Source organism: Anabas testudineus, chromosome 19 (assembly GCF_900324465.2).
Source record: "Anabas testudineus chromosome 19, fAnaTes1.2, whole genome shotgun sequence".
Taxonomy (NCBI): domain Eukaryota; kingdom Metazoa; phylum Chordata; class Actinopteri; order Anabantiformes; family Anabantidae; genus Anabas; species Anabas testudineus.
Window position 1 is genome coordinate 12,995,569 of NC_046628.1, and position 15,361 is coordinate 13,010,929.

Below are 15,361 nucleotides of genomic sequence, written 5' to 3' on the forward strand. Positions count from 1 at the left end.
AATATATCTACTTTATATTCATATTCCTAACATGAGGTTCTTTATAAAAACACCATGACAATGTACAAAGGGTGCCACGCTCCAAAGCATATGGCTCAGGGCAACCAGAATGTCTTAATGTTGATTGAATATGCTGCTCTATTAGACTAATGTTACCAGGCTGTATAGGGCTCATGCTAATCCAAGGTAACAGAATGGAGCTAGAACACAGCTTATCTCTGAATTTATGGATATTAGAGAGTAGAAAAGTGATTAGAGTGGCAGCAGATCACTTAGAGAAACATACGCTGTCAGGCCTGGGTGAGATTTACAATCACACCGGGTACCATTCGCATATTAATGATGCAAGCTGCTTACTGGTAGCACAAGAGAGGGTATGAGGTTTAGTTGATAGCAGCGAGGAGAGTTGAGTTTTGTCAGATGATCAGTTCTGAATGGTCATTTTCATCATTTGTCTTTGGTTGTGGCCTTATGCTGTTTGATGGTTTATAGTTATTTATAAATTTATTCTGTCTTTAACAGGTCTGTAGTGTGATTTATTATTATGATTAGACTCAATACCTTTTTAAATTATTTGGACCTCCTTTCTTCTTTCTGATTCAGCACAGGCTGGATGGAGGATCATACTCACACAAAACCTAACTGGTATTCCAGTTTTGATGTATTTAAGATGAGTTAAGTATTTATTTTGGGCAACGTGTTTTAGTTGTTCACAAATAAAAGGCAGAGGAAAGGGGGCTTTCTGTGTCCGGCTTGTGCTTGAAAGGCGAGCGATAAATCCTCCGTTGATTGACAGTGCTGCCACGACAACCCCGCATCACCTCCTGGGTGTCCAATGAGGAGTCAGATTCAGGGTCCCTCCCAGACTTTCAGGTGAGCTAAAGAGTCAGACTTTACCAGATTTCTGTCAGACTCTTTTTGACGCACGCTCACCACTTCTCTGGCTCAACTTTTTTGTCCAGATGGTTTTCAGATCGCAACTCGACTTTTTCTCAGCTTCCCGTCTCCTCCTGCCGCACTTTGCGGATGGGTCTGCTATCATGGCACGCTCCCGGTCCCCAGAAGACCCCCCCTCCGCTTGCCCTCCCCTGGCCCTCCCAGGGCTCTGTTTCTCTGCGGCGCAAATCGCCAGCGTGTGTGAGACCCTGGAGGAAACCGGAGACATTGAGCGGCTGGCCCGCTTTCTATGGTCACTCCCGGTGACAGCAGACGGCCGTGACTCCATCTCGGAGCACGAGTCCGTGCAGCGTGCTCGCGCAGTTGTGGCATATCATACTGGGAGTTTCCGAGAGCTGTATCACATCCTGGAGACGCACCGCTTTACGCGCGCCTCTCATGGGAAACTGCAGGCGATGTGGCTCGAAGCTCACTACCGAGAGGCGGAGAAGCTCCGGGGGCGACCACTTGGACCGGTGGACAAGTATCGCGTAAGGAAGAAGTTCCCGTTACCGAGGACCATCTGGGACGGAGAACAGAAGACGCACTGCTTCAAGGAGCGCACACGGGGGCTGCTGAGAGAGTGGTACCTGCAGGACCCGTACCCGAACCCCGGGAAGAAACGGGAGCTGGCGCACGCCACCGGACTGACACCCACTCAGGTTGGCAACTGGTTCAAAAACCGAAGACAGAGAGACCGGGCAGCAGCAGCCAAAAACAGGTCAGTGACCTGCACTTGAAACCGGTTGTCCATTGAGTTTTTCTACAAGAAAACCGTAACAGGGAGCAGGGACTTTTCGCTCAGTTCATTCTGTAGTAGCGTTTCTGTTTTAACAGCCAATACATAACTGCAACTTATTTGCCATTTTAAGTAGCCAATAATATAAAAGTACTGTCAACATTAAGACAACTCATTTGTCTAAAATGTAATAAGTATCTTTATTGATCACACACTAAAGCTTTCACCCACTCTCTCAGGCAGTTTGTTCTCCACAGGCGGCCAAGGTTGCGTAAAAGGGCTATTCATGCGTAAAAGCGCATGACTATTCAGTTTGTAGGTTTTTGTTTTCCTTCTGTCAGCCTGACCTGGTCGTTCCTTCTTGCATTTTCTCTCACTATAATTTACTTCAGGGTCAGTGTGTGGGTCACTCATCCTTATGGTGAAGGGAAAACGTGCGTAAATGGGTTCAAATAGCTTGAAATGCATGCGCCAGCTACAAAATAAGAGAGATTACTTGTTGTTCTGCTTTGACATTTTTTTTTTTTTTTTTTTTTTTTATCTAAGGTTATACATTTAAACTATTATGTGTTGTTTGTGAAAACGTTGTGTTTCCAGTTTGTTACAAATTAATTTCATTTCATTTAAAAGTTAAGATTTTAATGCCTCTTCCTCATGTCTTCATTTTCAGATTGCAGCACCACAGGATGTGTCCAGAGGGTGCACATGCACTTAGCAGAGGAGAGAGCAGTCCAGATGGGAGCAGGGAACAGGCGGATGGAGAAACTCTTCTCTCAGTAACAGATAGTGACTCTGATTTGGATGTCTGACACTTTTAGTCAGAGAATGGACCTTTTAGGGGCCTGTGATGGTCTGCATTACCAGAGAGAGTAGAGAACGATCTATGTGGACAAAAGCCTGCTCTTGGTTTGAGTTGCAATAACTGTCAAGGACGCAAAACAGCTTCATCCTAAATATTCCCTAGAGCACAAAACAGATTATGTAAACACAGGATACATGAATATGCAAGCTCACCGACTGTAGATCATACACAGATTTTTGATTTTGAACTACATCGGTGGACAGTGGAGGTGACGCAGCTTCTACCTTCAACCCAGTGAAACAGACATTAAACCATGGACCCCTGATGGACTTTAACCCAAGGGACACCCGCGTAGAAGGACTTTTACAGTCCAAAACCTGCCTGTAAGCTAATCACTGTTATTTTCTATAATTATGTGTCATTTGTTTTTAAATGAACTAGTTGTATCTTTAGCCGTTCCTGGAGGACCCCTGGCTATCCTCTGCCATAGACAATCAGCAAACAAGCCTACCTCCCTGTCCTGTTTATGGGCTTTTAAATGTTTGTTTATCTTCTCTTTTACTTTATTTAAAGCTCACAGAGTTCACTGTGCAGTCTGTGTGTGGCGTACTTGATCTTCAATGTTGAATTTTTTTGCTATTTTATATAAATAAAATTATTTAAAATATGACTATTATTGTGCCCACTCTTTTTTTTTTACAATCATACAATTCCCATAATATTCATGTGTGTGTGGTCAAGAATGAGTTTGACTAAAGGAGGTTTACTAATGGTTTGATAAAGGTAGTTCTAGTTAAACTGTGTATAAAATGTCACCAAGACTCCACATTATCATTTTATTGGATCATTATTTTACAGGGCTGTAAAACTCATATCTTTCATTCTTTATAATACACCATAATTTATTTAGTGTTATTTAGCCTAATCTTTTGTTAGAAACACACGACTACAGCTGCCAGATAGATGTAGTGGAGTAAAAACAGAAAGTATCGTGAAATGGAAATACTCATGTAAGGAACTTACTTACTGAGTAAATGTACCCATTCTTAGGTACAGCCTATCACTGTTATTGGTTTGAAGCGAGTGTAGGACTGTACCCAACTTTGTGCCTTTAGGTTGTAGCATGAAGACACGGGAGCTCCATCCAGTGGTCAAAGTAACGCCGCCTTCTTATTAATATTCAGCATTCAGAGACGTCATTAATCTCAGAGGGATTGGGAGCAATAAAGATAACAAATTATGTTTGAATTATGTTTAACGTCCATTGAATACATAAAATAAATAGTTAAAAATAACACGTGACGTCAGATTTAATAGAAGAGGACAATAATTTAATTGCTTCACCAGTAAACTTAGTTTCTACTCACTAAACATTGTTGTACTGCAATGATCTGTCCATATTTTACATGTGAAAAACTATCTATAACTATCAAGTGCCTCAAGTAGATTTCAGAATTTGTCAATTCAATTTATGTATTTAACACCAAGTCACAACAAAAGTTATCTCAAGTCACTTCAGTCTGAGCTTTAAGACCTCACAGAATTAATAAGCTAAGATAAGATTTTAGTGGAACTGTCTTTTAATTCCACTGTATTTTCCTCTTGACACGTTTCAAATCTCTCAAACCTCTGTAAGTAAAGAATTGTAGTAAAAAATGATTTTCCCTCTAAAACTCTATCTAATATTTTATAAATGTCATCACAGAAAAACTGAAATGACTACACATCTATGCAGCAGAACTTCCCTAACACTTAACCTCTACCCCAAAGGAAGCCAACCCCTGTCCTGCTTGTTTTCCAACCATCCTTGCACTTACAGCTTCAGGTTGGCTGACTACACCTGATCCAGGGAATAAGCAATGGGTATGACAGGGATAGTTGGTAAACAAACAGCACACTGGCTCCGAGGATCAGGGTTAGAAAGTGGAAAATTTGCATGTGAAGTACATTTACTTATTACTACTTCTAGCCTACTACTTCAGGTAGGTTTTGTGGTAGAATTGACCTTTACCTGTAATGTAGTGTTGTGTTGAAGTTTGCTTAGTTAGTTAGTTAGAGTTTTTTTTAAATAAATGCTCCACCAATGACCACATGTGAAGTTTAAATTTACGAGGAGTACTTGAATGCAACGTACCATACGTACCCTCCTGCAAGCGTAATTATCCCAACGATGAGTCAAGCGAACCAGCAGATGGCGTAGCTGGACAGGTTTAATGTAAAACATAAACAATCAATGGAGGCAATGATTTCCCTTCTAATAATAATAATAATAATAATAATAATAATAATAATAATAATAATAATAATAATAATAATAATAATAATAATAAACAACAACAACAACAATAATAATAATAATGTTTGTCTTGTTTTTGCACAGTGTGGCTACTTAATTATTTTACTGTACATTTCGTAATGTGCATGTCACAAATAAAAACATTAAACTAGACTATATTGACATTCAGGTGAAACAAAAGTAATTATCCAATAAATGTTCTTGGAGAGATTTAAAAGATGTGTCTGCAGTGCACGTTTTCTTCATTTAATCTGATTTCGCTGTATAAAGTACATTGGTTATTCTGCCACTGAACCCCAAAACAAACAAAAAATAAATCAAGAAAATGACAGAAATTACATATAAATATGCACATATTTATACACATGCACACATACATAAATGCATGAAATAGAACAAAATACAGTGATAGTAAATCTTAATAACAAAACCTGAAGTATAGTAAATATTTTATATTGATCCCATGTATTGGTATGTTAAAATGCTGAATTAGATTTAAATGTTGAAATTTATTTTAAGTTCAATATAGTATCTATGAGATATATGCAATACATTTTAACTAATAAACAGGTGGGTAAAGGCAGACGTATGGGTATGTAGTTAAAATATATACTTAAGGTTATCGATTTCATAATAGGCTTATTAGTCAGATTAAAACAGAGATATAACATATTATAAATATAACAACAGAGATAATGATAACAGAGTTCAAGCAGGCTGCTCAACGCGTCATCATATTGTTGGATTTTGATGTCTTTTTTTGTAACTCTCTTTACGGTGAATTACACAATATTATTTCTAAACTTAGACCTGTTAAGTCAAACAATATTATGGGCTCCCTGCACACATAGTGCACATGAGTGAGTAAATCTCTGATTCACCCTGTGTCACATTCTTACAGTGGCTTTTAGTATCAGGAGGCAGAAAACTGTCTTTGTCAGTGTGTAGAACATTTTACATACTCTTCATCTATCCTTGGAGTGTGTGTGTGTGTTTAGGTGTGTGTGTGTGCTTCATCTGTGACCATGCATAAGGACTGACTGATTGACTACCTGTATTGGCTGTCTGGCCATGACACGCACACACGCGCACTCATGCACGCACACGCTCCATGCCTGCGGGTGAATTCCATCCCCCTGTTCTCTGTTCTATTCATCTGTAGTCTCCACACACACACACACACACACACACACACACACACACACACACACAGTTTCTCTCTCTCTCTGACGCGTTTTGCGCATTTCCTGCAGCTCGCGCTCACTCACGGATTCAGGAGACAGGGGACGGGAAACTGGGGGCGCGCTCAAAGACCGAAAGCAGAAAAAAAAACTAACGGGAGCCGAGCACCGTCATGTATTCGGTGTGTTGGTGAGTCCTAAAAACACTGCATTGGAGGGAGAAAGGGACCTGGCTGTCCGAGAGAACGCGCAGATATCGCGGTAGCGTGAGGTCGGCGCAAGGAGATTATCCTAGAGAGGAGCGAGCCGCGACGGGCTGGAAACCAAGCACCAATCCCGGATGGCTAGGCGCGGCTGCTCGTGCTCTCTCCCACCCTGACCCGGGAGAGACACGCAGGGACCGTGCGGAGGCTGCGGGGCTTCACGGTGAGCTCTTTAACCTGCGTTAAAGGCCTGTTTCCGCCGACACGGGAATCTTGTCTGGCGCACGGGACCGACATAAACAAACAAGGTAGTCGCTCGGGTGGGAGAGTGCACAGCAGACCTCTGAAGGGTGTGAGTCCGCGTTAGCGCTGTGTTTCAGTCCAGCAGAGACCATCAGCTGCACGGTTGGTGTGTGTGTATGTGTGGATCACGGTGTTCTGATATGGCTGTGTTACACTGAGAGTCCAAGGAGCCAGCGGCATTATGGGATGTAGCAGGACTGTGCAGTGACCCCTCTCATTGGAAGGAAACACTCTGTGTACAGGAGCAGGAACAGGCAGACTAGCCTAAACACACACAGACACACACACACACACACATCCTCATCCTTATATACACACACACACATCCCAGCAGCCTGCAGCCATGCCTGTGTTCAGCGGCTTGTTGAAGGTGCGAGTGTGTGAGGCAGTGGACCTGAAGCCCACCCCATGGGCCCTGCGCCATGCTGTGGGGAAGAGCGGCTCCTTCCTGTTGGACCCTTACCTGGCTCTCAATCTGGACCAGACCCGGCTTGGCCAGACCGCCACCAGGACCAAGACCAACAGCCCTGCCTGGCACCAGGAGTTCTGCACTGAGGTCCGTGAGGGAAGGAGCCTGGAGCTGTCAGTTTTCCATGATGCACCCATTGGATATGACGATTTTGTTGCCAACTGCACCATCCAGCTGGAGGACCTGCTGCAGAACGGAACCAGACACTATGAAGACTGGGTATGTGTTTGATGTGTCGCTGTGTCTGTGGTCAGGGAAGCCCGATGCATGATGATATTGATATGACATTTACAGCATTTTTGTCATTTCCATCAGAAATGAACCTGAAGCAACATGCCCAGAGATAAACGAGTCACCAGTTTGTCAAATAGTCATTGTTTGGAACAGTTCTACCATTACATTATTTTCATAGTGTACTTGGTGTGATGCATACTGTGCTTGTTGTTACTTGAAGGCATGTTCCTGAAGGTGCAGGGCAGGAAGTCTTTGCTGAGCAGCCCCCAGCAACAAAATCCAGTTCCCTTTTTCACATATTCATCCAGGAATGAGACCCATTTATTCATTTGCTGCTCTTTGTCTAGTCATGCCTTTACACCTTTTCCTTCCCAAGAGCTTCACAGAGGCTAATAGGCAACTCTGGGGAGTTCAGTGCCTTGCTCATGGGATGGGTAGGGTTGCACTGATGTGACTCTGATTATCTACAGATACAGCGTGACAAACCAATCCCAATGTGGGGTTTTGCCCAAATTTAAAATCTGTATAATGGCTTCTCCTTTTAAAGGCATGACAATATGAGGAAACACTGAATTTTATAGTGATAGTAATGAATGGGGAAATGAAAGTACCACTCTGTGTTTGAGCCTTAAGTCACAAACATGCCATGCTCACCTTACGTTTATTCCCAAATACTCCTTTCTTAGCATTTAGTCCTTGCAGCCATCGTCATTATCATCATCACCACCATCTTCTGTCCTTTTTCTTTGGCAGTGCAGCAGCGTGTTAGTTAACAATCTGTCGTCAAGCTGTATGCGTGTCTCTGTGCTGAGATGTTGGCTAGGTGTCAACCCAGGTCTGGTTTTGTACTGCAACATGGTCTTGTACCGTAGTCTTCTGTCACCTATGTGAAGCTATTGGAGGAGCTGTTTAGTAATAGTAGTGATACTGCAGTTTCCCCTCTTTTATCTGCAACACAAGAGATGTTTTACATTCAATACAATTTGGGCATCTCAGGTTCAATCTACACTGCCCATCCAAAAAGAAAAAAGTCACCACCTGGATTTAACTAAGCAAACAGCCTCCCTCTGGATTATTACTGCATGGATGATTATGTTTCAGCTGCCAACAAGTTATTTAACCCTAACTGATGCAGTGAGCAGGTTCTCATTTTTTAAAACAGCCATGTCTGAAGACACATCCTGTGGTCGTGGAAAAGGTGTTAATCACCTCATCAGGTGTTAGTCAAATTATTGCCCTGAATCAAACTAAGAAAACATCTAAAGAGATTAGAAACTACTAAAACCAGAGTGATGGAGCATCAGGGTAAGAAGAGAGGCAGGTGAAGTGATGCACCCATCATGCCTAGTGTCTACTGTACAAGCCTGTGGGGCAGTGCTATGATCTGGGGATGCAACAGTTCGTCAGGTCTCGGTTCAGCAACATTATGTGTCCAAAGAGTGAGGTCAGCTGACTACCTGAATATACTGAATGACCAGGTTATTCCCTCAATGGATTTTTTCTTCCCTGATGACACGGGCATCCAAGATGACAATACCAGGATTCATCTGGCTCAAATTGTGAAAGAGTGGTTCAGGGAGCATGACCTATATTTTCACACATGGATTGGCCATCAGAGAGTCCAGACCTTAACATCATAGAAAATCTTTGGGATGTGCATCGGTCTGACTCTCCCATCATCAATACAAGATCTTGTCGAAAAATAAATGCAACTCTGGACGGGAATAAATGTTGTGACACTGCAGAAGCTTTTTGAAATGATGCCACGGTGAATGTGTGCTGTAATCAAAGCTAAAGGGAGTCCAATGAAATATTAAGACTTTTTTTGTGGACGGGCAGTGTATAATCATCCTTCCTTAATTCCTAACATTCCTCCTGCTTCTTTGGACTGTTGTGTTTCCCCCAGTAGGATTACAATTATTAAGCAGACATAACAATGTATACATTGTGAAAGTTCTTATATCATATTGCTTTAAATCAGATGAAAGTAATTTCAGGACGTGCATTATTATTATGGCTAATTAGCATATGCTTTTCAAATAACCAAGTTATTTTGCATTAACTCGAAATTCCATAATTTGTACATTACTGCTTACGGATATTGTCCTATTTTTTCAGGCAGTTTATGTTAGTTAGCAATTAGTTTTACCTGTCAGAGACTGGAGGCATATTTTAATAGGAAGTTCAACCATTACAGTGAATGTTTATTTGTATGCACTACAGTAGTATTACAATTTATTTTCCCAAAATAGGATTTTGTTGTGTGGTAATAGTGTTTTGAAGACTCTGGACAGACTCTTCTTTCAGCCGGATTAACATATGACCGTGATGTAATATAAAAAAGGGAGGCAACAAAATATTCATTGTGGTGAATGTGAAGCATTGGGAGGCTATTTTTAAACTGCAGTACTGTAAAAATACTTTGTTAATGTATATTTGATTTAAAAATATATATTTTTAATTGATACTTAAACAATATCTACACAAATTGGACACTGATTGAAGTACTTCATTCTCAAGCCCCTCTCTTCCTGCCTGTTTCCAATAGTTACCCTAATTCTACTCCTAACCCTAAAACCGAGTCTTAACTCTCATAAGCCCGGAGCTGAGAGGAAAAGCCGAAATAGCCTTGCAACAATGGTAGTGAACTATGTTGTGTCCACACAAACAGAGAAAGTCTTGTTCATGCACACACCTCTCTCTCATCCCTCAGCCATCAAGAGTAAGGTCAGAGCTTATGGATCACTCTGTTGATTGACCACATCCCATTGATCAGCCAGCCAGTCAATACATCTGCCTCAGAGCTACACAGCCCCTCCCATTCCCCTTCTGTCCTCCCTTCATTGCTCCATTACTCACCACGTCTGCCTCCCCTGTCTCCCTCATCCTCTCCACTCCTAAGGTGATTCCCCTCTCATTTTCCTTACATTCACCTCCTTCCTCCTCTCTTCGTTTACCCATGATCTTCCTCTTCCTGCCTCACGTGTGTGCCATAAACAGCTCTTTCATCTGCTTCCTCCTGATGCTCTTACTAATATTTACTCTTCAGTCTCCAGTGGAGAGGTAAAGATGGAAAGTTCAGTCTGAGCACAGAGATGTGAGAAGTATAATGTAGTAGTTAATAGGTAATCTGAGCTAGTTTTTAAGCTAGTTCTCAGCAGGTTACTGGATGTTTCATAACAAGACACATAATTCAAAGATAAAGAGATACAGTTGCTGGTACTGTACAAACACTCCCATCAACATGTTATGTTAAAAACGTTCCTCTACAGCCACATTCACATTTGTAATTTTCATGCTCTTTATTCTCAGCTGTGCTTTGTTTTAGTGATGTGATAACTATTAACAATAGTTAGCATGCATGCATTTCAATCTAAGATGGTGGAAGAGGTGAACATGAGCATGCCAACAGGTCAGTCAGTGTGCCCTTTCTGTTTTAGAATTCATTCAGTACAGCAACAGAGTCACCTGCGTGGCCGCTGATACAGAATTATAGAGAACTAACCAAAACACAAAAAAGTCTTGGGAAACGAAAGGGAACAAACTGATGAAGGATCACAGATGGGGACTCCTATGAAATGCATGACGGTAAGCAGATCAGTGACATAAATTGAAATGTACAATAACAAGTGAACCAGTCCAACCAAATGGTGCACTTCCTGCTGTTCAGATGAAAACTGAGGCCTGTGTACCTCAGTCTTTCTCACTTCCTCCGCCCTTCTGCTGCCTCTCTCATCTCATCTCATCACCTCTCTCTGTCTCTCTTGTCTCAGTACTGTTGTTCCCATACTCTCTGCTTCCTGTTTTCTTTCGTCTTCCACCGCTGCTCCATGATCTGTCTCCCGTGGACCAGAGTGCTGTGGGCCAGGTTCCTGCTCAGTGCCGTTGGTGAAATATTAACTAGGCTTTGATGCTTATTAATTGTCCCACTCAGTAATTGAGATGCTCCGTGGAGCCCATCCCCATGGTGACACTGACAGCCTGTCCCCTTGGTGACAGTCTCTCACCCACAGAAACACCAGAGAGAGAGATGGGTAGGTGAGAGTTGGGGGAAGATGGAGAGAAGGAAAGGGATAAGAAAAGAGAAACACACTGACAGAGCCTTGGTGGTTCTGTAATAGTTCATTTAAATTGCTTGTTGTCTGTGCTGCATGGTAAACCCTTTGTTTCACTTACTGACATTATAGTAGTGCAGCGTATACAGGTACTCATATAGGCACAACACGGTACCTTTGCCTGGTGAGCTTACCACACTCAATGATCAGAGTGGTTTTTACAGTTGTTTTCTACACTTATTTGGATGTAAAAAGTTAAACTTTAAAGCCTCAGGGTAAGTCAAATCTTTTGCATGTAAAAATGCTGTGTGCACACAGTTTACAGCAGTATTTGCCTTTTTTCTAAGTTGCAATATTAATCTAAATTTCACTGCAAGATACTGCTGTAAGTTTTCTGAATATGTTACTTGTTGCATGAATTTTGATATAAACACATTGAGTTTACTTTTAGTGAAATGTGTTATAGACATAAAATGCCTTGCATTGCCTTTCTATAGAGGTGAGCCACATATCATTGTAAACAGGACTTTGTCTGTGCATTCCTGTGGCAACTATGGTATGTCAGTGGCTAAGCAATGCAAAGGATGATTAGAATTCAAGTTCTGGATCACAGCTTTCACGTTCCACATCTAAATAAGCTGTTTAGATAACTGGGCTATATTTGGTTGTTTTCACAGAAGTTATTGTGATGCTGTATGTAGCGTCTCCCATATCTCCACAATCCCTGCAATACATTAAGTAAAATGTGGAATTATAATGGTGAATCGTAAAAAAAGCACACAGTATATAAACTATGTGATAACTTTCTTTAAGAGGACTAGGACAATACAAAAATATATAGTGAAAATGTTCTAGGTATATTCAGCCTTATATGACATATAAAATGCTTATAATAATCTGTGGTGCTGTGGTCAACACTGTAAAGAGATGGACTAACAAGGCAAAACAGGAACTACAGACCTACACAGGCCTTGCCTGCCCTGATTGGATTGCTTGTCAGGCTGCTGCCAAAACCTTAGATGACACGAGACATCTTATGTCAGCTTTTGTGAGGATACGTGTGTGCCTACCAAGACCTTCTCCGCATTCAGTTAAGTCCTGGTTTACAATCAAACTTCAGCTCCTTCAGACAAAGGCAGTAGGCATATAGAAATGCGAACAGAATCCAGTTCAACCAGGCCAAAAACACATTGACTACGGTAATCACAGTAGCCAGGCCATTTTTGCACTTAGCTGGGTAAATTGGTAATCACACCTTTCTTTCTCTGTTTTGACTGTTCAGACCGGAACAGTGGTTTACTTCTCCTAAAGACGACTGCTTTGACGTAGAATCTCTGGGGGAAACTGGAGCTCTGGCAGAAACATTGTAATGGATTTGCTCGTTCTTCCTTATTGTTTTCTGCTTGTTCTGTGACAAAGCAATAAGTCCAACATTCAACAATGTCCAGAGTGGAACCTGAAACAGTATACAGTTTCTTATTCGCTTTCTCCAAGCATGATCAGTTACAGCAGTAAAATAACCTGCTTTCCCATATGTTGGCGTGTAATGTGAATGGAGGTAAAACGCCTGAACTTTTATTGCACCATTCTATTCCCTATTGGTACCGAAAGGGGTTTATAATGGTGCTTTTTATTCACACATTCACACACAAACACTCATATCAATGAAGGCAAAGTTCATGACCCACCAGGCGTAAGCTGGGGTTCACTATCTTGCTGAAGGACACTTCGACATATGGAGCTGGGGATGTAAGCCCACAGTTGGTTGGCGACCGCTCTACCTCTACAGCTGCCATGGTAAATGCAGAAACAACCTGCTGTGATCACGGTTTCATTTAGATGTAGTCTAAGATAAGCTACTTTAAAAAGAGCTGTGTGGAGAGACCTGAAGGACAGTACCAACTATAGGACACTCGCCCCTGAGGCTGATGAGAACCATCAACTAGTTGTAGACTTTAATGTATTCTCATGCAAGTATGGCAATACCACAGTCACACCCAGCACGTGCCCCACCTCAAACATCAACCATCCCCCTTCTCCTAACTGACCCCCCCATAATCATTAAGAATCATTAACAAAACTTGTCAAGAGACAAAAGACCAGTCCTGAGGGCCAGGAGTAGTGTCTGTGTCTCAAAGTCTGCCAGTGTTGAGTGTGTGTGTAGAGAAGACGCCCGAATGACCAATCAGTGGATAGAAAAGCACATTATACTCTAGACCGGCAGCCAATTAATTAGTTAGATTGATAGCTTCTCTATCCGATTTAAATTAGTATGTTAGATTATTAGTGATACTGGATTTTGTGGTCGCTAGTAAGATATTATTAGCATATTAGCTTTCTAGCCATTATGTCTGTTGGTGAGATAGAATCAGTTTGTTGTCAGATATCAGCTTGTTACGTATTATACACTTTCATAACATTTAAATGCATAAAGGTTTCATTACGTCTGTTTTGGGGTATGTTTCCTTGTCCAGTCCAAGGATGTTTGATGTTGTTGTTGTTGTTGTTGTTGCTCTTCAGGTTGTCTAGCTCCTGAAGGTAAATTTTTGATTTGTGACATAGCGATATATCAATAAATGTTGATTTGATTACTTAGTAATTAACTTAAACATAGAAAAAAGAGAAGGTATGAGGAAAAGGAGGTGTGCTTTTCTAGAAGAGGAGAAGACCTGGGAGAAGAGAAGAATAGTAATGGAGGAGAGAGAGCAGGAGCTGAGGTGAAGAAATGAGCTCTGTGTACATGTAAATATGTTGGGCTGGAGGTTGAAAGCTGTGAGGCTGCTAGAAGCTTCTAGGACTCAGTCTGAGACACGCTGACCACACAGTGTAAAGTTTCCTCACAGGGACACGGGCCACGTCAGATGTCATCCAGCTACTGTTTGACACTTGGCATCAACACGTACACACACACTCACATGCTCATACTTACAGAAGCCATAGATTATCAGCTGAATGACTGCAATTAGAGGCCACTCACTGTGTCTATTTTTATTTCTTAATGGTATTAAGCAGTATTTCTTTGAAATTACAGCTAGGAAATGATTGCTAATGTAGTTATAATAACAATGGAAACTCACCACATTGGGCATTATTTTCTTTGCTATAAATTAGCCCCACCTTTTTACTGGCGAAGAAAGATGCGTAAGGTGTGCCAACGCTTCACAGCAGTGAGCAGGAAATCATCTCTGGCTATGTGTCTAATAATTCTCTGAAAATAAACAGCACAGACTGAGCTGTTTATTAATCGGATACTTGACCGTATATCAACTAATTTATTTTAAAAGTGTCGATTGCTACAAGCCCACATTGCCTTTATGATGAAGCCTAGAAGCTAATGTTACTACTAACACCTCACTGAAACATATAAAACAAAGTAAACACAGCCTGTAAAAACATGTATTATAAATGGCTAAACTGTAAACCTTGTAATTAGACATTATTGTTTGTAAGAGCAGGTTTGCATCTCATGTAATTAATGGTTCATTTGCATTGAGTTTTCGTATAAATACTGTACAACATCTCTTTTAAATAATATAAATTTAAATGCGAAGTACCAGGTTGCAAATATCATCCATTATTTTTGTGTAAAGGGCAGAGCTGTGTTGCTGTCCTCTCTCCTGCCTTTCTACTTTTTCAAGGCATGACCATGATCATCGCTGAGTTAACAGCCGTATTGTCATCATCCCTTTATGTACGCCTGACCTCTAGACTCCATTCCCTCACCATAGCATGTTACTGGACAATGACATCATGGGCTCCTCCCCTTGGTGACCTGCTGGTTAAGTAGGACAGGCTGGACTTAAGATGCACTGTTGCATCTGTTGCCACAGTGACAATACACACTCACACACAACACACCCACTGAAGCCAAATCAGGTCAATCTTTGGTGTGTGTGTGTCTGTGCTGGAGGGTGTTTAATGCACGTTTCAATGAAAGGGAAGACACAGTGGGATATTTTGGAGCTGTGGGACAGCAGGTGAAATGCATACCTACTGTTTGTCCCTGATGCCTTTCTGTGATCACAGGCGCGTGTCTACAGGAAGGACACATTTAAAATAAAATTTGATGTTATCTGTCTTTTATTTATAGCCCAGACAGGCTACTGCTAAGTGGGTGCTTTTACTTTTATTTATACGCTGTTA

General features: G+C 41.5%; 2 protein-coding genes across 2 annotated transcripts in view; both read left to right on the forward strand.

Moving 5' to 3' along the window:
- The first annotated feature begins 962 nt into the window (after positions 1 to 962).
- six3b (SIX homeobox 3b) lies at positions 963 to 2,484 on the forward strand. The gene is made up of 2 exons (XM_026351690.1): positions 963 to 1,657; positions 2,346 to 2,484. The coding sequence occupies exons 1-2, from the start codon at positions 963 to 965 to the stop codon at positions 2,482 to 2,484; spliced, it is 834 nt and encodes a 277-aa protein (XP_026207475.1).
- Positions 2,485 to 6,803: 4,319 nt separating this feature from the next.
- The window catches only part of prkcea (protein kinase C, epsilon a), a 29,449-nt gene continuing 20,891 nt past the window's right edge, over positions 6,804 to 15,361 (forward strand). The window contains exon 1 of the mRNA XM_026351567.1: positions 6,804 to 7,148. Within this exon, the coding sequence (XP_026207352.1) occupies positions 6,804 to 7,148 (345 nt within the window). The remainder of the gene's footprint in view (positions 7,149 to 15,361) is intronic.

What these genes read in the sequence shown, in the direction of transcription:
- six3b (XM_026351690.1), top strand. Translation starts at nt 963, where the DNA reads ATGGTTTTCAGATCGCAACTCGACTTTTTCTCAGCTTCCCGTCTCCTC. An exon ending in GCAGCAGCAGCCAAAAACAG is followed by an intron (nt 1,658 to 2,345) that starts GTCAGTGACCTG and finishes CTTCATTTTCAG; the next exon opens with ATTGCAGCACCACAGGATGT.